At 35.4% G+C, this 25,749-nt stretch overlaps 4 protein-coding genes across 4 annotated transcripts; 1 reads left to right on the forward strand and 3 right to left on the reverse strand.

The window, feature by feature from the left end:
• Positions 1-3,422: 3,422 nt before the first annotated feature.
• On the reverse strand, positions 3,423-10,617 carry LOC18611727 (cellulose synthase A catalytic subunit 2 [UDP-forming]). The gene is made up of 14 exons (XM_018126638.2): positions 10,086-10,617; positions 8,699-8,894; positions 8,386-8,612; positions 8,156-8,258; positions 7,887-8,073; positions 7,456-7,722; positions 6,968-7,313; positions 6,653-6,790; positions 6,021-6,146; positions 5,719-5,931; positions 5,364-5,637; positions 5,075-5,271; positions 4,637-4,987; positions 3,423-4,179 (listed from the first exon to the last, which is right to left on the reverse strand). Exons 1-14 carry the CDS (start codon positions 10,164-10,166, stop codon positions 3,595-3,597), a joined length of 3,291 nt encoding a protein of 1,096 aa, XP_017982127.1. The 5' UTR covers positions 10,167-10,617; the 3' UTR covers positions 3,423-3,594.
• A 6,976-nt stretch (positions 10,618-17,593) lies between these two features.
• LOC18611728 (Transducin/WD40 repeat-like superfamily protein) lies at positions 17,594-21,069 on the reverse strand. Its single transcript, XM_007048142.3, has 8 exons — positions 20,815-21,069; positions 20,601-20,703; positions 20,215-20,322; positions 19,992-20,101; positions 19,773-19,880; positions 19,657-19,702; positions 19,262-19,393; positions 17,594-17,858 (listed from the first exon to the last, which is right to left on the reverse strand). Exons 1-8 carry the CDS (start codon positions 21,021-21,023, stop codon positions 17,775-17,777), a joined length of 900 nt encoding a protein of 299 aa, XP_007048204.2. The 5' UTR covers positions 21,024-21,069; the 3' UTR covers positions 17,594-17,774.
• A 662-nt stretch (positions 21,070-21,731) lies between these two features.
• On the forward strand, positions 21,732-22,279 carry LOC18611729 (egg cell-secreted protein 1.2). Its single transcript, XM_007048144.3, has one exon. It carries the CDS (start codon positions 21,878-21,880, stop codon positions 22,277-22,279), a length of 402 nt encoding a protein of 133 aa, XP_007048206.3. The 5' UTR covers positions 21,732-21,877.
• A 2,030-nt stretch (positions 22,280-24,309) lies between these two features.
• Positions 24,310-25,268, reverse strand: LOC18611730 (Fasciclin-like arabinogalactan family protein). The gene has a single exon (XM_007048145.3). It carries the CDS (start codon positions 25,266-25,268, stop codon positions 24,498-24,500), a length of 771 nt encoding a protein of 256 aa, XP_007048207.2. The 3' UTR covers positions 24,310-24,497.
• Positions 25,269-25,749: the final 481 nt, after the last annotated feature.

A 25,749-nucleotide genomic window follows, 5' to 3' on the forward strand; every position in this document is an offset into this window, starting at 1 on the left:
CCTAGAAATATCCCCGGAAGAACTCGTCTCTACGAGCTCCTCGGGGAAATCCCATCATCGGGATTCCCGCGCCATTTGCAAGATAAGAGTGGCATGCAATGACAGTATAAAATGATGGTATCTACATGCACGCGTTTATTGATTATTTAAAAATTTTGATTATTTGTTATTTATTATTTTTTATACTTTATTTTTTGGTTATTTAAATCCATGTTTGGTATTGATCAATTTTTTACTTGTTTACAAAGCTTATCTAAATAATTAATTAATTAACTTTTAAACGATTAATTTAACTTTGTTTGGTAATATTTATTTAAATTAACAAAATCTTTCATATATTATTTTCTAATAATGACTATTTGACTTAATGGGTTTTGAAATTTGGAGTTCAGATTTATCCCGACGCTTCGGTGAAAATCCGTCTCGAACTTCGCACCCGGAAAACCTCCGCCCGAAAGAGGCAACTCTTTGCCCCCTTTTTGGCGGTAATACTCAAATATTTTCTTCCAATTATATTATTTATAATTATTATTTATTTATTTTTCATTTTATTATTATCATTATTTTTTTTTTTATATATTTTTCATTTTTTATTATTTTTTTTCTTATCTAAAAATATAATATAATATATATATGTATATTTGCATCATGAATTACTATTATTATTATTATTTATTTTATTTTTGCAAGCCTTCAAATATTTTTATTAATATTTTTTATTATTTACATATCTTTATTAAAGCTAAACAAATAAATAAAATAAACTAAATGAGCCCAAATCTACAAGAGATGGGTAAGGCCTCACCTTGCTTGGGCCGGAAGGATGGCCCAAGTTGTCTGGGCTGCGCGGAGGTCTGCCTGGCCCGCTTCCTTGGTCCGCTTGGCTCTCTCCTGAACGCACCGTTTTGGGGCTCTGGGGACTCCCTCAAACGACGTCGTTTTGGCGTCGACCCTTTGAATTCTTCCCTCTGCCGAAACGACGTCGTTTTAAGCCCTAAACTCGAGTATATAAGTCCTGTTTTTGTCTTTTCCTCTCATTTTCAGCCTTTCAGTTTCTCTCTCTAGCCGTACCCTCTCCCTTCTCTCTAAAAAATCTTTCTTCTCCCTTCGCCGGCGCCGGCGTCCTCCCCTCTTTTCTCGATTTTCTCTTTCACCCGGCGAATCACTTCGCCTTCCGTTGGACGATTCTTCCCTATTCCCGTCGGCCTCTCTCTCTCTTCGCTCAGATCTGAACCTTCCGTCGATCTCTCTCTCTCTTCGCTCAGATCTCCCCTTCCGTCGGCCTCTCCCTTTTCTCCCGGATCTCACCCTTTTCTCCTTGTTTTTCTTTGTGTTGTTTCTCTCCCCTTTTTGTGGCTAACCGCTGTTGTTTGTTTCTCTTTTGTGCAGGGTTTTAAAGAGCCGGGTTGTCCAATTTTTTGGACAACCCGGCGAGGGGGGTTCTGGCACCCCTGGAGTTGGTGGCCAGAACCCCCATCCCGCGTAGTGGGTGGGGGATGGGACGGCGAAGGGATGGCTGGGCGTACGCCCAGCCATCCCGATTTTTTATTTATTTATTTTATTTTATTTATTTATTTAATTAATTTATATTTATATTTGTTTATTTATTATTTTAATTTATGTGTCTACAGAGACCAAACACAGAATAATAGGGATTAAAAATTTTAAAAAATTAATATATTAAATTCAATCAACAATCAAAAAATTGATAATAAAAATATGAAACTAAATATAAAACTATAACGTGTAAAATATAAATAGTTAAAAAAGATAAATAAGATTAATAATTTCTTCTTATATAATCAGAATTATTTAAAAACTATGTATTTAAGATGATTTCATTTCAATTAAATATAAATCGTAAAGTATATAAAAAATATACTCAAATTAATTTCCTCTTACATAATCAGCATTAATAAAAAAAATAATATATTGATGAAATTTTAAGTAACAATATAACACTACAACTTATATTTGAGAGCAACATAATAATTTATCAATTTTTAAAAATTAAAATCGTAAAAAATAAAATGTACGTAACATAAAAAAGAAAAACATGGCAAGTAGAAGTTAGGTGATACCACATATGACATAACAAAAAGGAAAGAAAAAATATATAATTAATGGTTGGACGAAATTTGAAAAAGAAAATTTATAAGAATTTAAGACATATGAACAAATAGAATAGAAATGAAAAAATAAACAAATAATAATATAAATTGAAAGAAAAAATAAAAATATTTCAAAGTTGAGTGAGATATGTGAAATTATTTTATTATTCTTTATTTGTATTAATTATTAAATTAAAAATTATTTTGAGAGAATTATTAGAAAAATATATAAAAATTTTAAAAATTTCATGTGTTATGAAAAAATTTTTAAAAATTTTGGGGGCCCCGTTACTTAAGGAGGCCTGTTCATACTATTGGTGAGTACGAGAACATTGATAAATTTACATGTAATTTTTGCAGCTGTGGTGTGGGGTATTTTCTGACTTTAGCATTCTTCCATGTCTTAGAAGACATATTTGAGATTCACCCTCACCCAAAAAGCATGCATGTTTGCCACACTTGTTAGATTTGTCTTTTAATCTTGTTTTATGTTTGGGTACATCACATTACATTACATATGACAAGAATAAAGTTGAATTTTATCTAAACTTTTGTGTTGAAGACATTAGTACAAGTACAATAAGGGGATGATAACCAGTTAGATAATATAACACACAAATATTCACTTTTAAAACCTGCATTATAGACCTTTTATTTTTTGAGATGATAAAGCGCCACAATTATAAGATACAAATTTTTACATTATTTATAATTTATATGCCTTGTTATTTTTGGGATGATAATAATTCAAAAATAAAAGTTACAAGGCAAGGGATTTCCACATGTCAGTAAAACGAACCCCAATCAACTGGAGTTCAAATTTTTGCTCAGTACATAGGAATAAAAGTAGGATAATAATGGCATAAAACGAAAGAGAAATAAACAGAGAGCAATTTCTTCATCCACTGCATTAACCAAAATTTGTTAACACCACACAAGAAGAAGAAGATGAGGAAACAAATAGAGTTGATAGTAACATTCATCACTTGAATTTTATGAGCGTGCATTGGACAAACTCCAGGCGAAACATTACAAATAAAAGAAGATGAATGAGAATAAATTTTGGGACACCTATACGAGATCCCCCATCTTGGCAAGGGGAATAAATATCGTAACTTTCGGAATACAGACCCAAAAAATACAACAGATTACAAAACAGGGATCCTAAACCCCATAAAATATAATAAAAGAATTACTAAAAAGGAACTCTGTAAAAACAAAGAACAATGTGTCAGCCCCCTCCCCCTCCCCCTCCCCCTCCCCCCCTTCTATATCTACAACACCCACCCACCCACCTACCCCAACCGATAATTTGCCTCCCACAAAATTTCTGCTCGCTCATGACAAAAACTTCACCATGCAACATAACACCTGCTGAACAATTCAGCACAGAAGAACACAAATTCCTTCTGCAACAACTTCACAACCACCCTTCGCAAATTGGTAACTGAAGAGCCAAAGCTGCTTCTTTATTCGTCTCTTCCTAGTCATCACAATTCAACCCACAAACTTCTAACACAGGACCATCTTTAGAGACAAATGGGTTAATTCGCACCCACATAAGAGTCAAGATTGAGGCCAGCAGGATAGACCACACCAAAATAATGGTTGGCATCCGATCTTGTTTCCCGAGCAAACCCTTAAGGAAGGGGTAGAGGTGGATAATAACCCAAAGGGCGAAAAATAGCCGCCCAAACAATGGACCCCATGAATCATACCCGTTATTGATGGCATCTGAGACCCCCACCACGACACCAACTATGTTTATGATCAATAAGGTCGTGGGAGGGATGAGCAAGGATGTCCATTTGAAGAGGTAAAGCTCAGAAAATTCACCATCATCTGCTCCTTTAGAAGTCACAGTGAAGCTTGTGCTGACACCAGCCAGAACCTTTAGTAAACCCTGAAAGAGGGCAAAAAGATGTGATGAAACACCTCCAATAACCCAGAACTGTTCATTTCTCCACCAGTCATCAATTCCAACACCACCCCACTGCATCTCAATGATACTAGTTGCAGCAATTGATATGAAGAGAGCTATGAATATAAGACTGGCATAGTTGCTAATCTGCAAGTGAGAGTCAGAACTCCATGTTAGACAAAGCCCTAGCTAGTTAATGAGCAGAAGTTAAATCAACAGAGTGAAACTTGGGGAACACAGCAACCCACCATGTATAGGAGGGACTTGCTTACAGGGAAAACACAAAACTCAACAAGGAAACTAACCTCAAACACCCTAGTTATCTTTTTCGGGGTTAGTAAAATATTTTATATGACAGATAAAGCATTGAAAAGAGATGCTTCAAAACTATCCTAGTCATGATATCATGGCATAGACAACCAAACAGAAATGCAGCTACTGCTTCAATTATGATGCTGGTGTGAGCATATGGACACATTTCAGGTTTCAACAGTTATCACTGCTTTTGATATCAATTCCAGGAGTCAACAGGAATAAACTTCTCTCAAAAAGCTAGATTTCAATGTTAGTATAAAGCACAAAACAAGACAAAGTGAGTTCTTACCTCGGGAACAATAAACTTTCCAGTAAGGAGACAGATAGCTGGAAGGGTACAGTAGACAAGCAAGGGAATGGAGGTCCACGGATACACGACGGAGTTAATGTAGGAAAATCGTTCCAACCATTTCAACCCACCCCCATATCCATACCAGATGGGACAATGTCTGCTCAAGAAAATTTCAACAGATCCAAGAGCCCAACGCAGAACTTGATGCAAACGATCTGAGAGGTTAATAGGAGCTGAACCCTTAAAAGCAGGTCGTTTAGGTATGCAGTACACAGATCGCCAGCCATGACAGTGCATCTTGAATCCTGTCAGGATATCCTCAGTCACAGAGCCATATATCCAGCCAACCTGGTTGCAAGTTGAAAGGTTTGAATTATTAAAATGTACAACTTGCCTATATTTAATATTTAGATTGATTTTTGGATTTTTACTTACTTCCTTTCCCCATTCCGTTTTATCTTCATAACCGCAACTTATGACTTGGATCGCTTCTCTTAGTAATGATGCAGGGCTTGCATTTTGAGGAACTCCACCATCCTCTAGAAGAGTAGATGCCACAAAAACAGGAGACTGACCAAATTTCTTCTCCAATTTCATTTGTGATGTCTCAGATGACTTCTGAGAGTTTGCCTCTGGTAGTAGCACACAGATTGTAGTTTAGAATGTTACAATAAAATACATTATAAACACAACAGTGAGTAACCCCTCATAAGTGAACCCTTACCTGAAATTCCCTCTTCAATGTTTTCAAGAGCATGTATCTGCTTTGAAGCTTCCCTTTGCTTAGACTTCTTTGTCTTCTCCTTTCGCTTTGTTTTCTTGTTCTTTCTAGAACAACAGCATAGGCAGTAGCACCATTTTGGCAAACAATTGCAGGTCTTGCCAGGAGGCTTCTTGGTAACTGGTGCATCATAACCATAAAGTGCTTGTCTTCTGAAAACACACCCTGTTCCAACATATATTGGTCCTTGTATGCCATCCAATCCTTTCATGTTGATCTGTTTTCATTTTGAAGATTAAGTTTTAAAAGGTAATGGAAAGAACAGATAATTAATATGGATGAAATGAAATATACTTACATCGAAGAACACAACATTTCGATTTGAGTATCTATCATGTCGATCAATTCCATCAAATCTTTGAGGAAACTGCACATAACAAACTTTCTTCCCTGATGTTGGGTCCATCATGAAACACATGGCTTCTCTAAGTGCTTTGCTATTGTTAATATAGTGATCACAGTCAACATTCAGAAGATAAGGAGCATTTGAGAGAACAGCTGAGACCCGTATCTTCAGTACAAACAATGAACGGTCATCAGTTCAAGACCATGTGTTAACTGCTAAAAGAGTATCAAATAGAAATAGAAAGTGTGCCTTACCAAAGCATTCATGGCCCCAGCCTTTTTATGGTGTTCAAACCCTGGCCTCTTCTCACGAGAAACATAAACTAGGCGAGGTAATTCATTTCCTTCCACATCGCAGACACCACTATGACCCAGGAAGACCTGTCAAAAACAAAAATATTGTAGTTATGTGGCATGGAGAGAACATCTATGAATGAATCAGTCTTACAGTAGCTCCTAAATCAAAATAGCAAGCAGCTCACAATCCTACAAACAGGGTCCCAGGATGCCATATATCAACAAACTGTCTGATAAAAGAACTAAAAATTAAAAAACACTCAAAATACAGGAAGCAGGATTTGCATAACAGACATGCACATAAGATGCACCAAAGATGAATCAAGTCCTTAAATCATGAGCTACTTTCACAAATCCCAAATAATAAACAATTCAAATAACTCATTTTCCCAATCAAACCCAGAAACGAATCAAAGATATGGTTAAGAGAAGGGAACTAAGGATTATGCATTTCATCAAGAACTGCATCAATCAGAAAGGTGCTGTGTTCCCTACAGTAAAAGTTGTCCCTTCATCCTTCAAGTCATCTGCATTAGAAGTACTTTGAAATATAAGGACAAAAATCCAATAAGTCAAATGCAACATCTCACCTGAATCATGCCAGGATGGTCACGGACATTGTTTCCAGGCCATGGAGTCCCATCCTGCATTGTCCAACCTTCCTCAGGAACCTTCTGTGCAGTAGCAACCAATCCATTTATCCTAACTTTAAATTCTTCATACTCTCTCTGCACAATCAAATAATAAACTCAAATAAATTAAACACTTCAGGTTATCAAGAATAAAAATCATAATTGCTATATTCAATGGCAGATTGATTAGGAACAGCAGATGATTTTAAGTAACTCAAAAAAATTAAAATTAAACAGAAGACATATTACAATGCATGACAAGAAGCCACATACCTTCATTGCTCGCCTTTCCCTGACAAAAGCTGGATGGACTTTGTTTTTTAGGTAGTCTATCTTCTGAGAAAAATACCACTCTGGAGCACGGGGTTCAATATTGAATTTTTTACAGAAAGGAACCCATTTCCTAGCAAATTCAGATGTCTCAGAGAGTGCTTCAAATGTGAGCATGGCAGCACCATCATCTGATACATAGCATGCAACTTTATCGACTGGATAATCCACAGCAAGGATGGACAGAACAGTGTTTGCAGTGATCAATGGAGGTTCTTTCATAGGATCCACTGTACTCACAAAAATGTCTATGCTAGCTAATTCTGATGGTTTCCCTTCTTTCTCATACCTGTGCATAAAAGTAAAATTAACAAGGAAAGTGGCACTGTATTCAAAAATAGCACGAAAGGAACAGTAAACATGGAGGTGGAAATCTGAATTCATGCCAAATAATTATGTAAACATGGTAAGCTGTGGCCACCACCACAAACCTCAGAGATAGCCGATCTAGGTATGTTTCACGCTCTATAGGGTACCATTTTGGGAATTGATCCAGAATCCACGAAACAGCAAACCATATTTCACATATTACAGATGTCAACCACAAGCCATAAGCATCCCTGACTGGATGCAGAAGTCTATAGTGAAAAAATAGGCCAAGAATTGCAAGACGGAGTATGATAATCAGTCTGTATGGATTTATCTTGCTTGATGGAATGGGTAGCTTCCTTGAAAGTGGTTGCCTGCCTTCATCCATCCTGAAAAGAAAAACCATCTTTTAAATGACAAAGAAACAATTATATATACACAAGCAAAAGATGCCCTTCTGCAGAATTTCAGACACAGATCTACCTAAAACACTGTCAATGTTTATAAACACTAGTAACAGAATTCAACCCAAATACTTTAAACAGTAACTTACATTGGCAAATCAGCATCATCCAGCCCCTCTCCATCAAAGTTTCCACCATCATTCCCTCCTTCATGCTTAACTACCTGAAGTTTGTCGTTCTGCCTTTTCTTCCACTCCTCCATCCGATCCTTCCATGCCACACTTCCATAACCATATACTGCTATATCTTTCTCAGGAACCATTGGTCTAGGTTGCACTGCAGCATTGGAAACACCAAGGTTCAAACTAGAGAGATAATGAATTCAAAATCAGTAACAAACAGAAGGATAATGACTTACAAGGCACGGATGGATCAGTATAAGGCATTGGATGAACTCTATTTCCATGGCCCATAAATGGTGGTACAATGAGTGCATGATGATCAGCAGAAATCTCAGAACCCTAAAACAATAAAAGCATTGCTATCATAATGCAACTGTTGCTTGTGACAGTGTAAAAGCACAATGCACATGTAATTTGGACACACTTGTAAAAATGTATAAACAGAGAGAAGAGAAGAGAGAATCACCTCTTCACCATAAGTCAAAAGAGGAATTTGAGAGCTAGGAGGAGACGAATCTAGTTCTGAATGTGTGGGAATTCCAGAGGTATTAGGATGAGAACCACGACCAGTGTTAAGGCGAGCAGTGAGCATTGCCTCAGCAACTTGATGAGGATCCAAAGCATCATAGTCAAACTCATTGTCCAGATCATCTATGTCATCTTCTTCCTCATCACCTTCAACCCTAGGACTGCCTGCAGTTTACGTCACTAATTAGGGACACTCTTAAAAGTCACTTTTGGCTGCCAATGTAGACCATATATTGCAGAAAGAATCTCACCTTTGATGCGCTTGTATCTGGTTTTGCACTGAGGGCAAGCTTGGTTTCCCTCCCTTCTCTCATACTCATAACAGGGTCTGCAGACAGGGAAAGCACATTCATTGCAGGCAACAAAGGGTTCCCCATCCACTGTAATCTCAATCTCATCCCCACAGATCTGACATGTTTGCCCACTCAATTCTTGCACAGACTTGATCTGATAAGAACCACAACCATAAAGAGAGTACCATCAGCATCAGATCATGAAATGTGTCAACAACAAAACCAGCAAAAAATAAAATCACTGATGAAAGCTCTGTTTCCATAGCCCTGAAGGAGAACAGTTCTTACTGGATTTTACAAATCCTAACAAGCTAATTATATCAAAGCTTGATCAGTTTATCAATCAAATCCACCAAAATTTTGATTCCAACTTATTGTGCAACAATTTGATATAATGCAACATTCATAACAAACAAAAACAAATTGCATATATAGGGAATTTAGTTTCTTCACTTTAGTTTTTTTATCATCTACACATGGTCCTAATAACTTCAGGAAACCAATACTTCCCCCCTTATTTCCTCCTTTCCATGATTGTAGTGAGTTCATATGAAACAAAGAACAAAATGAGAAGAGAGATGGGGGATGGTTTCATAAGGATCCCTAAAGAAGAAATTAAAAATGCTTTATAAGCTACTTCATTAAATATTTACATCAATATTTCCAACAAATGCAGAGCTCACTTAGCATTTTGAATAAATTCATAACATCCATTCGTCAATTTCCAAAATATTTGGAGATTTCCGAAGAATTCAACAATTTGGCGTGACCAACATGCACACCAGAATCAGAGTCTCATGCTTTCTTCCAAATCGTGCCAAATTCCCAGAATCTAAGCAAAAGGATCACCAAATCTCAAATGCGAAAGGAAATCTTAGCCAAGCTTAATAAAATCACAAATTATACTATTAACAACAAAAAAACCGGTCTTACTTCAACTAAATCAACACATATTGGCCATTTTTATGGAAATGTCTATTAACCAAGCAACACTCCAACAAGTCAACATATTTGTCTCCTATGAAGAAAAACCCCAAAACCCAAAGAACAAAATCACAAGATTTAGAGATTTGAAGCTCAAAATGGGAAGAAAAAGATACTAGATTGTGTAAATCTAGCCTTAAAAACCCCTAACTTGTTACATTTCGAGTGAAACCCAGATCAGAAAAAAGCTCAAATTTTTTACATTTTCTAGCAATACACAAAAAATACGAAAACCCATTTCATAAAACAGCAAACAAGCAAATGGGTATTCCTCAAATTAACAAATAAAGGCAAAAACGAAAAGCTTTCTTTTTTTCTCTCTTCTTTTTTTTTTTTTTTTTTGAGATTTCGAGTGCCTTACTCTTCCATTTTCATCTGCATTTATCAAAACAAACTCATTTCTGTTGTGAGAACCAGCAATGAGTCGACCTCCAGTGTCCATAACTCACTATAGCAGAAACAAGAACAACCCAACTCAGGAAAACTCGGTCTCTTCTTCACTTAATGAAACTCAGTCTCAGTACCACCAAATTCCTTGAAAAGATCCAATTTGGATCCCTTCACCTCCCATCACACGAAACCCAAATCCCAGCTCGACTGGAAAAGAGTAGCCTTTGATGGTATAATAATATAATAATATAAGTAAAAGGAAAAGGGAAAGGAGCAAAGAAGAGAAAGAGTGTGGGTTTCTGGATTGAGAAGCAAGCCAAGTCTGTTCTGTAACCTGGCTGGTTTGGTCTCAATCTATAATGACAATTTGAGAGAGAGAGAGAGAGAGAGAGGATAAAAAGATTGGAGGGCTTTTACAGAGGGAGGAGTGATGAGAGTGTTGAAATGTGGACGCGTAACAAAGAAGGAGATGACAGACGGAATACCTCTAATTAGAGAGAGAAAGAAGATGGAAAGATTAAAAACTTCCCAAAAAAAGTAAGAAAATAAAAAAAAAAACCAAAAAAAATGAAGTAGACAGAGAGGAAAAGGCTAGCAAAGGTGGTGGGGTCCAGAAAGAGATGGTGGCGCTGGGGTGTTGCCCCCACCACAGTTGGTGGACAAACAAAATATTTATTTCCACAATGAGAGAGAAAATTAAAAAAAAAAACCCAATTTTCTTCTTTTGAAGTTTTGAAGATAAAGTGAGTAAATATTTAAGACAGCAAGATATTCACTGTAGTAAAAATTTTTGTTCTTGTCCTTTTTTCGGTCCAAAACAAAGGGGTTTTTCTTTTTTTTTGAATTTGGGCAAGTGAAACTGTGAAAGTGAAAAAAAAAAACATAAAACAAAACCGAAGAGAGAAGAAGAAGAAGAAAGAAAGAGTTAAAGAAAACGCGTACACTGGCATAATGTACAAAAAATAATGACATAATCTACGCCGCGTGAGCAGATCCTACTTCCTAGCTTTTATTATTTCGCATTTTGTTTTATAAGTATTTTGTTACAGGCTAATTTAATTTTTCACTTTTTCTCATTATTTCTGTCAGCGTATTTTTGGTACGGACGGTTTCGACTCTTTAGTTGTTTTTGACTGTTGAGGCTGATTGATATTACGTTCCTAATGTTCCAAAGTACTTTTGACCCTAGGTTTATGTTAAACTTTGATTTATAAAATTACTCTTTAATCATTCAAATATTTTGAATTTAAACTAAAAAATTTTAATTCATTTAAAAAAATTAAAAGTAGAGTGAGAATATAATTATTTAATTTCCATTTTTTTTAGAACTCTCATGATTGTTTTTTTGTATATATCACTAAAATTAAACTGCATAATAATTTATTTTTGAAATATTTTAATAATAGTTTCTTAAAAACATAAAAGCATGACTCGTTGTTTACTCTTCTAACATTGTATTTTTTATATATTTTAATATTTTGTGGCATTTTTATGACAACAAATTTACGGACTGTAAAAAATCTCAAAAATAAATTTTTTTTTACAACAATTTCATGACACTTTTCAATTGTATGTTTTTTCAACCCAACCCAACCCAACCTTTATGGGTTTCAGATGCAGGTTTTTACTTCCTTATCACTCCTTTTAATTGGGATTTTTTTTTACTCTTGGTATCAAAATTTTGGTCAGAAAATGAAATCCTGTTTTGTATTTATTAGCCTGAAAGAAAATAAAAAAATTTCTCCCTTTTTTTTTTTCGTTTTAAAATGGCATAAATAAATAATTAAGAATACCCTTTGTAAATATCCTCCATCTCACAAGTCATCATCTTTTAACCAGAAAGATTTGAGAAAAAACAGGCAACCCACTCGCCATCAAAGCAATACAATATCTTTAGTCGATTCTTTATCTTTTTTTGATGAAAGAGTATTCCTTTCATATTATTCGCAGTTCTGTACATTTAAATCATTTTCCAACATAAATGTCCTCATCAATGTCCATGCCAGTGCCAGAAAGAGGACTTCAAAGAAAATCAGAAAGAAACAGAAATCTCCAGCAGCATCGCCATGCTTAGTAAGTAATAATAATATGAGACATTAAATTGAAATTTGAAGCTAGCAACACTTAAATAAGCCGGAATTGCTACTGCCCCAATTGTAGAAGTATGTATAATGCTTGTGCTGAGAGTTTTATTTGTAGCCTGTCAACCTAGATTTAAAGTGTGATTCACCTAAAATTGCAGCGTCTTTCAGCTTCATCAATTAATATTAAGTCAGCATCAGACAATAATGGAAGGGAAGCTCTTCCTAACTCATGGATCCAATTATTCAGATGATCTTGCTCCTGAAAGCACAACAATGACACCTGCAGCCGACAAAACCCCCCAATAAAAAATTCAATTTTTGGCCGTTAAGGATTGGGTGACAAATGATCGCCTTCTTTTTTTTTTTTTTTATCTTTTACAAAATTAAAATATAAAAAAAAGATTAATTTATTTATTTTATTATTATAGACAGTCGCTTTTGCTGGGCCGCCACACCAAGTCACTTTCATGTCATGCCACATGTGCTAATAGACTGTCGGTGGAGCAATTAGCCTCCTTTTCTTTTGTTTTTATTTTAGCTTATCAAAAATCTTTATTCACTATTGCTACGAGTACTATTTTTATATCTAATGAAAAAAACTTACTATTCTTTTACATTCATTAAATAAAAAATTTCATAAAAATAGCATCTGAACTCATCTTAATCAAAAGTTTAGGAACACATATTTTAGTGAAAGAATAAATTAATACGTGTTTGGCAATCACTTTAATGATTACATCATGAATATGCATTGCCCACAGGAAAATATTTACAATAATGTTGGCTTAAGGGTTGATCATAACCCCAGAAAGATAATCCACAAAGTTGTATGATCTATGGTTTTGTGATCATTGACTAACACACGTAGAGATTGGTTTGGTTACAGGCCCCTTTTTGACCCTTTCGAGGGGCTAAGCTGTTCTGTTCTTTTTTTTATTATTGTTATTTTTGCTGCCTTTTTAACAACGTGAATTGAAAGGAAGAAGCATCAAAGAAATGCCAGCTTCCAGCGAATTCAACAACAAAAACGTTGCTGTTTTTCCAATAATCAGATGACATCTGGAAATTTGGTAGCTTAACTCAATTGCTTAATGACTTTAATCCATCGCATAAAAATTAACGATCTCAAAGTAAAAAAAAAAAAAAAAAGAGATAGAGAGAGAAAAAAACAAGAAGAACCCTTAATTATAAGCCCTGGCTAAGTGGTCTGGCCTTGAAACATGCCACGTGGTAAGGCATGTGACTATGGGTCCCTTACCTCGAAGGAACAATCGAGCAAGTCTTTGCCCTAATTCATATGGGACCCACATGTAAAAATTAAAAAAAGTGTTTTATTTTTGAGGTGGGGGGTGGGTCCTTTTCCTTGTCCTTTTTTGTTTTAATTTTGGTTTGATGGAAAAGGGTACAGCTGGCAACAGTGATTGCTTGGATGGAAAGTGAATTGTAAACCACAGAATCTAATCTCTTCTCCGGTCCTTCTTTCTTTCTCTTTGATGAATAATTTGTTTTTTTCTTTTAAGGGTTGGTGTGATTGGAGGCTCGGCGAGTAATTGGGTATTTGGAAACAGCCAAGCGCCAGTCCATCGAATTTGGTTGTACGGGAAGAAAGAGTAAAAAGGTCATTTCGATTTTACGTTGATGGGATTGGGGGTTGATTCGCTTTTTTCATGGGTTTTGGGTTACTTATCTCATCTTCAACGAAAAATATGTGATAATGTAACGCCTGGTCAAAGACCCATAAAAAATAATGAAATTAAAATTCTTTGCTTAAGTTAAATATTAGGATAAATGTATACTTTTCAAAATGTCAATTTTAACCGTTGAACTTTTATTTCATGCAAAATCAAGTTATCAAACTTTTTTGTTTTTATGAAAACAAGCCATGCTTGTTACCAAATATTCCATACTTCCCAATAAATTCACTGCTTATGTGTTTAAACTTGTTCTCTGTTTTCTTTCTACATTACAATTGTGTAATTTGATTTTTTTTTTCATATCAAATATCAATATTTCTATTAGGATTTCAGATCATGCAATGTCTAATTTTTTTCAGTGAATTACATAAGAGTTAACAACCACCGAATATTTACTAATGAACTCTTCCTATTCTAATTTTTATTGGCAAGGTTGGTTCACCAAATTTTTTTTATAGAAACAACAATAGAAATGTATTTGATTCTCTAATTAATCATTTTATTTCCTTAGCTGCGATTCATGAGAAATGTTAATTTTGCTTTGTTTTGTTGTTCTAATTTGTACGAGTGTCACAGTAAAATTTAATTACTATAAATGCCAAGCAAACAAATTGTAATCTTCCAAATTAAAAGAAAAAAAAAAGGAAAAGAGTAGAAGCTCAAAGAAAATGGGACTTTAGAGTAGAGTAGTTATATTATTATTATTGGGGCTGTACAACCTTTTTTATGTTATTGTTTCCCTACATTATTCTTTCCATTAGACAATGCTATATATATATATATCCAAAGATTTATTAAGGATAGGAAGAACATTTTTCAATAATATAAACTTTATAGGCATTTTTTAATTCATGTCAAACATTGAGATATTATTTTGGTAGGTCAAGAAATCTTTCACATAAACTTGTGCGGGCATGGGCTATGACTAACGTTCTCTCACAAATATAAAAATCGTTGTATCTGAAAATTTGAGTTAATGATAAATGTATAAAATCTATTATTATTCAAAAAGTAAATTTAAATGTATATTATTTTGTTTAACATAAAATTTGAGTCATTTTAGTTTATAATTTAGTATCATTTACATTTTTGTAAATACAAGTCAATTTGAATATTAAATCATTTGAAGTTTCAAATTACTCTTATAGTGCATGTTGATTTTTTAAAATTAATTTATATTCAATCAATTGGGGTTTGAATCAAATTACTTAACTTTTACGTTTTACCACCTCAAAATTAATTTTAAGAGCAATAAAGAGATCCAAACTTTTCTTCATTTCTAATTAAACCAAACAAAACGATTTGCCTTCCCAAACAAAACGTGAGAGCATCATCTTTCACCAATATAATTACAGATTTCAAAATTTTAACATTCAATACGAGTCCATGCTTCATTTATAAATTCTTACTTGCAATTATAAAAAACATCATATTTTAGTGGTTGAGAGAGCCTGAGACAGAGCTACTCATTTAAGATTTATTTTTTAAAGAATGAAGATTTCAACTTTGAATTATTTTCTTTCCAAAATAATATAAAAGGAAGCTTTTTGAATTCGTGCTCGATTATTTAAAATTCTATACAGTTGGTACTTTTTATAACTTCTTTTTTTATATTATCATTTTGATTTTAATTGATAAAAGTTCTGTTTGAACTAAACACCAATGGTTTTTAATTGTTTGTTATATATAAATATATTGAAATTTGACTTTTTGATACATATATTTATTATTAATTTTTTTTATAATTGAGAGAATGAGGATTCGAACCTTACTTTTAAAATAGAGAGATTAAGCACCAACTGATGAGTTAAATGTTCGGGTGCATATATTTATTATTAATCTAAACGTTCAGATAAACTTATATTATTTATGTAATTGACATTTAATTTTGCTATAAAATACTTATGCATTTTTCTTTTCAAAATGATAGTACTAATTTGAAAACGTCCTTTAAAATTGGATATAAAATCCTTTACAATGTTGGTCTTCAATTATTGTACCAAAAAAAATAGTGAGCACGATAAATAAAACTTGGGCAAATTGTTGTATGTGTCCCCCAGAAAGAATCAGTCCAAAAACCAATATCAACTCAAAAGTCATCATCCAAGTTCCCACCACACCCCCAAAACAGGTTAAAGCCATAAATGCAGGGAAAATATATGTTTATATCTTGAGCTTTCAAGGTATAAATTCATTTGCTCGTCAATTTATATTTAATCATTTCATGCAGTTAAAAGCAAAAGAGATGATAAAAATGTGAAATCAAACTCTTGTGATTTTCTATTCTTTTCGGATCATTTGAGAGTTATATCAGACTCGGATGGTTCAATGTTAACATCAGAAATACGTGACTAAAAATAAACCATATCATCATCAAATTTCTCTATTTTTTATTTTTTGAATCTGTACTGTACTATGATATACAAATAACAAATAACATATATATATATATATATATAAAATATGTCAACATCATCTCTGACTTTTATCACGTGAACAATGATGTTTGCAAACCTTATTTTTTGATGGATATACACTGTCGGCAACTCACTATGATATACTATCAACAAATCATAAGATAAAAAGAGTAAGAGTCCGACCAAAGGATGGCTTAGGGTTAAACCCACTACAGTACTCCGCTCTGCCAACTGAGCTAAGGTCAGGTTACATCTCATTTAGCTGTGGGATTCGAGCCCAGGTCTCCACGGCCACAACGTGAATACCTTAACCCTAAGCACAGCCACTTTGTGGAGCTTTTGTTCTTGAATTTCAACAATGCAAACGGGGTGAGCATCGGGAGTTTCGAAAGCCAAAATTCGAAAACAATAGAAATCAATTTATCTTGTTCCGTTTGATTAGTTATATATAAAATATATTTTTGAAGTACTTTTAAAAGTTTATGTTAAAAATATTAATAACATTTATATAAAAATATATTATTAATGATTTGGTATATTAAGTTGTCAATTTTTAATATCAAAAACCGATCAAAATTATCAAAGTATATTATTTCTCCTGCTCAATTAATATTAAAACTGAAAAAAATCAATTTCAATTAACTGCATTCAGTCAGCTTCGATTGATAATTTTGATTTGAACTAATTAATGCTTGCGATAACATTTGTATTTTTCATTTCCTGAGACAAAGAAGTCAATATTACCATGTTTCGAGGCTGTTCTAATCACAATTTGTAGCTGAAAGACGTCAGACTTTGTTGTTAGCTCACCTGGGGATCACATGGTTTGTACCTTAAAGTTTTGATAAGAATTGAAGCAAGAGAAGCAAGTATGCTAACTGAGCAACTTAATAACTATTTGGAAACAATTTCTTGAACTTTATAAGTGGTTCAAAAGATATCTTCATGTTCAGAATATCCAGCAATAACTGGAGAAAGAGATTGACAGTGTCAGTATTTTGTTAATTTTCTCATCACCTGTTACGTTTTGGGAAAATATAAGGCAGACTGTGTCTGAGTCCAACTTTCATATGTAGTCAGAAAGTATTGCGTAGAGAGATGGCACACAAGTGGCAAATATACTGCATTACAGTTGCTAATGTAGCTGCTCTTAAAATCATAAATGCATCAAGGAGATGATACCAAATAACAGAAGAATTTTTTCTTCTGTTCCAGGGTCCAATTTCTATAGGAATCTTCTTATACTAAAAGAGTTCTAAACAAGATATGAGGACCATGCGAGAATTCTCACAAACCAAAGAAGTTCATTCATGTATAAATGCTAGAGAGAAATATCTGGTTCCGCCATAAAACAACAATTTACGAAGTAAGCAAAATGTCAGGTACTGCACCTCCAAAATTCTTTCAACGGTATTAATTCTATCCTAACAAATGCAGTCTCGCAGAGCTTAATTGTTCCATAATCTCATGTTTTCCAAACTCGAACAGTGCCATCCACAGAGGAGGTTATTAAACAATTGTCTTTTGGATGGTAACTCACGCTTGTTACCTGCCAAAGAAAGATCAAAGGTTTTAAGTTCATCCTTTTGTTATGCAGAAATGATAAACCAATCAAAGAATAATAATGCAAGACCACATTCAGCTTTATCAACCCTGAAAAAATAATGTTAGCCTTGTAAGACTAGCTGTCCCTGCAATTAAGTACTGTAAAAAGAGAAACCATAGCTGATGTGAAACAAAATGCAAAGCGATGTTAAAATTGATTTACATTTACATTGTGCAAAGATGTGTATCTTACATTATTAATCCAAACAAATATCTAGAATGTTGCAAAAGGAAGAGGGACAAAACAGAAGGCCAAACAACTAATGCAAATTCCAGCTCTAACTACACCAGTGTCATGTATCTCCTAATTAGTTAAAGCATTATACTTCCTCCCGTGTTTCATTCAAAATTCATCGTTTGAAAACCCAATATATATGTTCAAGCATAATTCAAAACTTCCAACTGATAGTTGCATGAAGGTTAAGGGCTGAGGCCAACAGCAAAAAAATGACTAAAACATCAAATAGAAAAAGGCTGTACAATAAATTGGCAAAAAGGAGCTCTTCACTTTTATTGCAAAATGCCCTTTTCCCATTAACATCTCTATGGCATCAAGCACGATAATGCCGAAATTCCATCATGAAAAGAACTAGACAAAAATTTGGGGAATTCTCATTGAAAAATATGATAAAGTTAGGGCTAACAGTGAGTTTATGCAAGAAAAATCATCCTTTTTTCATCTTCACCAAGAAACTAGCAATACTCCTGCAGTGCATATATTTATCTCAAAAAATCAAGCTGCCACTCAGAAATGATCTTGAGCCCTAATCATAATGCATCAATAAACAATTTTCTCTAGTAGCCTAATCCATATGGTATGTTTAAAAAATTCTGGAAATTGCCTTCTAGATGTAACCTATGAATAGAACGTAACATCCTTCAAATAGGGTGTTAATTGGTGGACTGTGACAAGTCATATTTGGGATGAGGCTTTGCACTTGGATTATGTAACTGATCATGCACAAGCATCAGATAATTCATATTCAAGAACTTTCCATAATAATATTTTGAAAACTGCAGAAAGCATTGCCATTGGAAACTACATGATAAAATTTAAACCTAGATAAAAAATTCTATGTTGTGAAATCAAAGTACATAACAAAGCAAGCAAAAGCTCTCAGATGATATGATTCCATCACAGAGCATTCAAGAAAGCTTATCCAAATAAATTCCAAGACAAAAAGTAAAGCAAAAAGGGATGAAAAAGGGGAAAAAGAAAGAACCTCGCAAGCCAAAATACTGTCGTAAAACATTTAGGAAGCACCAATAGTAAAATAGATTATCCTGAAATATCAGCCCTACTTAGAAGAACCGGCAGTAGAATTTATAAGAAAAAGAAAATAGTACCACAGATGCATGAGCCTGGAATTTTGAAACCACAGATGCATCTACCAGATCCCAGAAGAAAATTGAGCCATCCTCAGATCCACTAGTTACATGCGCGTCAGTGTTGGTTAGGCAGCAATCCATTTTATAGGACTATAGCAGAATAACAAAAGGAAATTAAAGCAAGCCATGAATGAAAATGAGTGAAAACCTTAAAAGCTTGGAAATTTAGATTGGACTGACTAAAGACACTAAATTAGTGGATATTTTCACCATTAAAAATATGTCCTTTATATTCACAATGCTTTTGAACTGACAATCAACATTTAAAGGAAGACTGTGTATACGGACGAGGAAAAACTTGAAGGCATGATGAATAATTTGCAAGAGCAGTAATAAGGCATCTGCTTTCTAACCTTGCAAGCATGTCCTTTATATTCTTGCAATAATTCACCTGTGGATCTGCCATAGGAGAGAACCAGATTTAGAGGCATGCATTGCAGCAAAAATCCAGTTAAGGTGAAGATCTTACCGGTCCAAAAGGCGTAAAGTAGAATCCAAGCAACTGGCTAATATGCAGTTACCATCATTTGACATTGAGATACAGTTGACAGGTTGCCCCAAGTCATCTGATATTTCTCTACAGCATAAAGCAAGGAAAAACATTGTAAGGGAAGTGCATAGAGTGATTACCAATATAGATTGCATTAGAATGAAAAGGAAAATAATAGAATGAGTTACTGTTCCATACCTACCAATACGAATATCAAATGTTCGAACAGTTCCATCAACACTCCCACCAATAATTTCAGTATTTGTTAAACACACAGACATGACAGTGTCCAAAAATGAGTCAATTATCTGCATATCAGTGTGACCTTTCGATCAGTTAGCTATTACATACACTAAAATGTATTCATAACATGTTTGTTCTTCTTTCTCTCTTTTAATTTTTCAGAATTAAAAATTTCAACCTGTATAGGCTCAGTGCTGTGAGACCTGCAGTCCCAAGCACGCAAGGACCGATCATAGCCTGCAGATACTACCACTGATGCATACTCATTAAACTTTACTGCATTCACCTAGGAAAAATGTTAATGATGAAAAGGGAATATCAGTAAAACAAATAAATTTATTTGCCAATTCAAATTTAGATTTCTCTAGTTATTGAAAAATACTACTAATATGTTTGAAGAATTAATCAACTTTAGCGAACAGCAAAATCTATTATTCAACTTTAATACGGAACAATAATACTATTTGAATATGTATCACATTTTATTCAAATAAAAATACAAATTAGCAACATTTTATTAACTAAAGAAGCAAAAAAAAAAAAAAATCTAGTAAAAGTAACAACCTCGCCATCGTGGCCTCGAAACTTGCGAATAACACGACCAGTTGAGACATCCCAGTAGAAAATCTGTCTGTCCCCACCGCAAGAACACAACTTGGAGTTATCTCTACAGAAAAGAGCAAGACAATCAAATAAATTATAAATGTTAAAATTGCAAAGATTAGTAAACAAAAGAGAAAAGAAAGGAATTGGCAATAATGGCGCAAGAGTTGAGTACGGGGTGACGTGGACGTCGCGGACTTCGCGGCCGTGAGATTTGTAGGTTTTAATGTGGATGCCGCGGTGTGGGTTCCAAAGACGGATGGTGCGGTCTTTGCCGCAGCTCAGGCAATAATTGCCGTCGCTGTTGAACCTCGCCGCTAATACTGCACCTTCGTGGCCTTTTAGCACGTTCGCTTCTTTCCTTGGCAGGTCCGACACACTCATATTTCGGTCTTTTCCTTGGCAACCCGGCAGCAGCCGGAGACACTGATGAGGGAATTCGGTTTTGTTCAAATGGGCTATGTAGAGTCCATTTTTAGATTTGGGCCGTTTGGAAGTTGAGCCCAACATCAGGCCCAACTTGAATTACGTTGACAATTTTGTTTTTCAGCACTTTTATTTTGACACATATAGTTTTCTTTGTGATTTATAAGAGTGTAATTACGCTTTCCAATTGAGTTGGTACAATTTTTCTTGGGCGCAACAGTTGTGCGCTTTCAAAGTACGTACTTAAGAAGTAGTATGAGCTGATTTGAAACTGAACTCTGCGAACGTATGAAGTCTGAAAGGTTTTCGAGTATTTTCTCTAAACTTTTCACATGGCTGTCGCTTTGTGTTCACCACCAACTTCACTCACTTTTGGTCTTCCGGCAAGTTAACTTGATTAATATTACATTAAAGTGGGCTTGTAACCAAGAGGGGCATTAAAGTGGTCGAATGTTGCAAACGGATGCCTCAGAGAGCTGGAGTTAACCTTCGGCTCTGTGAAGATGTTGTGCTCCGCCCCCGACTGTTGGGAAAAGGGACCAGCCAATCAAAAAAAGAAAAAAAGGGCTTGATTAATATTGCGGTTACTCAGCTATAGAAACCCATCATCTTCTCTTAATTAATCCTTTGCTTAAGACAATTAGAGCTCATAATCATGATTTGACATGAATCACACCTTTACGTTTAGTCCTCTCCTCGATCTCCCTCTATTTCTCCTATAAATAACCTAGCTAGCTCCCTGACTCTCATATTCTCCTCATCCATCAGTTTGTTCTCTGTCCCTGTCAACTATATCTCATACAAAAAACATCATGGCTCTCAAAAATGTGTTTCTTCTTTTGGTCCTTGTCTGCCTCTTGGCTAGCGCAACTGCTGCAAGGGACCTATCCAGCAAGAGCAAGCCAGGCCATAACCTTGCAGCAAGGCTTGAGGCTAGTGGAGGCCTTGTTGAGTGCTGGAATGCACTAAATGAGCTGAAATCATGCACTAATGAGATAGTTCTTTTCTTTATTAATGGCCAAACTGATATCGGCCCTGACTGTTGCCGTGCCATTGAGGTTATTACTCGTAACTGCTGGCCTGCCATGCTCACTTCCCTTGGTTTCACATCTGAGGAGGGCAACATCCTCAGAGGCTACTGTGATGCATCTTCTGGCCCAGCTGCTGCTGCTCCGCTCGCTGGCTATCCAGTTAGTGCCGAGGTCTTCATTTAAAGAAGGCAGTATTTAGGATGTTCGATTTGGTTTTTATTTTCTTTTGTGTTTTGCTTTTAGCATTATCACTAAGTTTTATGGTGTTTGCTGTGTGGTAAACTTGATTGAATAAATGGAATCAATAAAGGAGTTGATGCTTATTTCAAAATATAGTAGTCTCTTAATCTGTGAGAGAATGGGAGTTGTGGTCTCTGATGTTTAACTATACTATTTATATGCCAAATTTCTTCTGCAAAAATCTGTTTATTGTTGGGATGCATAGAGGCTATGGTGCCAATCCAGTATAAGGTATACCAGTCTGCACTCTAGCATGGAAGGTGGCCATGAACTGCAAATTAGTATTTAATCTTAAGGCTGGCCTTGAACTGTACGTAGTCTTAATTAATTACTTTAGCCACGGCAAAGTTCGAAGGAAGGTCTCTGTTCTTCTTTGAAAAGTTAACGCTAAGAGAGAAAAGAGAGAAATAGGAAAGAAGGGAACAGTTCAATAAAAATGAAAAGAAATACCCTTTGAGAAGCTAAGAAAATAGGTAAGTTACTCATTAGTAATTGTATACATGTACTGGATTCTGGTTGGATAACATGGTTGTGGACTATAAGCTCTATACTTAGAAAGTCAGAATGTTTTACCAAGGTTTTTGAGTACCAGTTCCATTCAAAATAAAAAGGAGGATTTACAGTTAGATTTTTGATACTTTCCATCGTCTCTTTAGTAAAATTCAGTAGCCTTGTCGGCTAGATAAATTATCTTTCAAACTTGTCAGAATGTTTCTTCACTGAAGGAAATGGTGTTTTCCAGTTAAACATTTAGAATTGACAGTGAGCAAGTGTTTGAGTTGGAGTTTAGTTGAATTTCTGAAACCTTGCTAAAAATTTTATAGGCTCCAGAAAAACTATGAACGCAAAAAAAAAAAGGGAAAAACACAAGGTCATAATTTCTGTCCCATTTCATAATAAATGATGCACCAACTCACTAAATAGCGGCTTCTATTCCCGCATATTTACCAAGCATTTTGATAGAAGGTTGTTTCTCCTCAAGTTGTCCTCAACTTTGTTCCTGTATTTCCTTTTTGCCTATTTCTTTGCGCATTTGTTCTGCTTTTGTCTCCCCTTGAATAGATTAGCCGAATTAAAATTGCTTATCCTCCAGAAATGGCAAGCTCAATAGTACACTGAACACAAATCTTAGTTTGAGAGTTTTCAAACAGATTGATGCAAAGAAGGTGGCTTTTGGTGAACCAATAATATCTGTAGTTCTCTCTTGGTCTGATCTATGGTATATCAAAAGCTTGCCTGAGAGACATTAGGTTGAAGTTCAAAAATTACATCCATATGGAGAGCTAACTCTGACTAAAGTCGTAGGCTTGCAACCATTACCAAAATAATATCTTACTAACATCAATTGGCATGAGCTATAAAATGGAGAGGAACCGTCCATGCATAAAATCAGAGTGCATAATAATTGAGCTAAATTAATATAGCCAAATCAACTCATTGGGTACTATCTAGCACATTAACCTGTTCATATACCCCCCATTTCTGATCTATTAATCTCCCCAGTTACGTTTCTAATCAAGTCTCTTTACGTTCATAATTAAGCACCAAGAACAATCTAACACTAGTTTTTCTCCATTAAGGATCGGAATCCTCCTTTTACCTCTTCTGCAGTCTCTCGCTTCTAGTGCATCCTCCGTCTTTATGGAGAACTCTTTCGGATTCTCCGTTACAGCCCTAATAATAACACAGGCCACGACCGCTTCCCTCGGCTTTAACCCACAAGAAGGCAGTATACTCCAAGGCTTTCACCATATCATTGAATCAGAATCCAAACCCAAAAGCCACCACCACAATTTGCCGAGGTGTTCCCAGTAAGACTATTTCCCAAGACTAAACCCTCTTATCAATCTTGACTTTTTTTGTTATAAATAAAGGATTTCATCTTGATTCCTAGTAACTTTATTTTGACTAATGTAACTACTTTATCTGTTTATTTTGCTGTGAATGATCAAAAATCAAGTGGAAAATCATAATGAATGAAATATGCGACTAGTACTGTGATCAAATTCATTGACAATTACAATGTTACATTGTCGAAACAGACCATCATCAAGAATTCCAGCCCCCCCAAAAAGAAAAACTATTCTTGACACCTAAGTGATGAAAAGATGTAACTGCTTCTTCTGTATCCAGTCAGGAAAAGAAAGAAAAAAGGGCAAATTCACCGAGTGAAAAGGTGTTTAAACTGGAAAAATGTACTGTGTCTAGATCCCTTATTAGTGCCACGATCATCATCCGGATCAGACCCTCCATCTTTCTTGAGTCCTGTACCCACAGTCACCATCTCGGGCACCCTACTTCCCATTGGTGGCAAACTCTCCGGTGGATTAACCGGCGAAATGCACATTTCACACCGACTTTTAGGAGCCATAACAGGCCCTAGCTCACTAAGAGCACCATCATTATCCCTGGCCCTGTATCTCGGAACAAGAATCCCATCAAGTCCATGGACAGCAATGTTTGACCCCAGGAAAAGATCCGGAACCGAGACGCGGACCCCGTCGACGGCAACGGATGGCAAGACGCTGCCGTTGTGGGATACCTGAGTTTTTTCTATGAAGAGATGGCGGTTAGGGAGGAGGGTTTCGATGTAAGGGCGACGGAGGGAGAGAAGGTCTGACGTGGAGAGTAAATATGGTGACACGTGGAGGAGGAGAGAGAAGGTATAGAGGCGGGCGGAGGAGAGGAGGTCGAGGGAGAAGAGGAGGGAATCAGGGGGTGACAACAAAGTGAAAGAAGAGTTTTGGGAGGAGAGGAGGCGGGGTTGGAGATCAGATGTGGTGATGGCGTTGGGGAAGAGGGTGTAGCCATTTGATCGGAGGGCGAAGAGGGCGGCATCGAGTTCTTGGGAGGTTAAGTCAGCGGTGGTGCAGGGGGCTGTGAGGAGGAGGAGGAGGAGGAGAGTCGTTGGTTCGGAGGAAAAGATTTCCATTTGGGTGGTTGTGATTCTGTTACTTTTGGCGGGAGGACCTTTGGGTTTAGGAGTGGAGGTTGGGTGATTAGTTGTGTGTGTTTATATAGGGGGTGATTCGGGTCTCGAATCTTGGGATGGATTTTTTGGCCGTTGGATTAGTAATTCTAAATTCCATCTTTGCTTGCTTATTAATTACCTCTAACTCCATGAAAATAATGATACTCATTAACAATGGGCCTTATAATGATTTAGTACAATTTTCGAGTTACTGATTTAATTTAACCCTTAGATCATTTGAAATAATATTATATTAATAAAATATTTTAAAATAAAATTATAAATTACAAAATTTTGTTCATAATAAAAAAAAATTAGGAACAAGAAACCATTAAATGTCCTTTTGTTGTTAAGAAACCATTAAATTAAGTTGTGTTATTTAGTTGGTAGGCAAGATCGGCCTTGAAAGGAAAATAAGGCTCTGTTGTGCTCTGTTCTTAGT

This window comes from Theobroma cacao, chromosome 1, assembly GCF_053813885.1.
Source record: "Theobroma cacao isolate CCN51 chromosome 1, ASM5381388v1, whole genome shotgun sequence".
In the NCBI taxonomy this organism is placed as follows: Eukaryota; Viridiplantae; Streptophyta; class Magnoliopsida; order Malvales; family Malvaceae; genus Theobroma; species Theobroma cacao.

Bases quoted from the DNA above. Each gene is read 5' to 3' on its own strand.
- LOC18611727 (XM_018126638.2), bottom strand. From the start codon at position 10,166: ATGGACACTGGAGGTCGACTCATTGCTGGTTCTCACAACAGAAATGAG. The intron at 8,895-10,085 runs GTAAGGCACTCG...GGTTCTTATCAG, and splicing joins ATGCAGATGAAAATGGAAGA to ATCAAGTCTGTGCAAGAATT. The intron at 7,723-7,886 runs GTAAGTTACTGT...TTTTCTTTTCAG, and splicing joins GATGATGCTGATTTGCCAAT to GATGGATGAAGGCAGGCAAC.
- LOC18611728 (XM_007048142.3), bottom strand. From the start codon at position 21,023: ATGAGTGTGTCGGACCTGCCAAGGAAAGAAGCGAACGTGCTAAAAGGC. The intron at 20,323-20,600 runs GTTGTTACTTTT...CATTTTTCCTAG, and splicing joins TTCGAGGCCACGATGGCGAG to GTGAATGCAGTAAAGTTTAA. The intron at 19,703-19,772 runs GTAAGATCTTCA...CTCCTATGGCAG, and splicing joins ACTTTACGCCTTTTGGACCG to ATCCACAGGTGAATTATTGC.
- LOC18611729 (XM_007048144.3), top strand. From the start codon at position 21,878: ATGGCTCTCAAAAATGTGTTTCTTCTTTTGGTCCTTGTCTGCCTCTTG.
- LOC18611730 (XM_007048145.3), bottom strand. From the start codon at position 25,268: ATGGAAATCTTTTCCTCCGAACCAACGACTCTCCTCCTCCTCCTCCTC.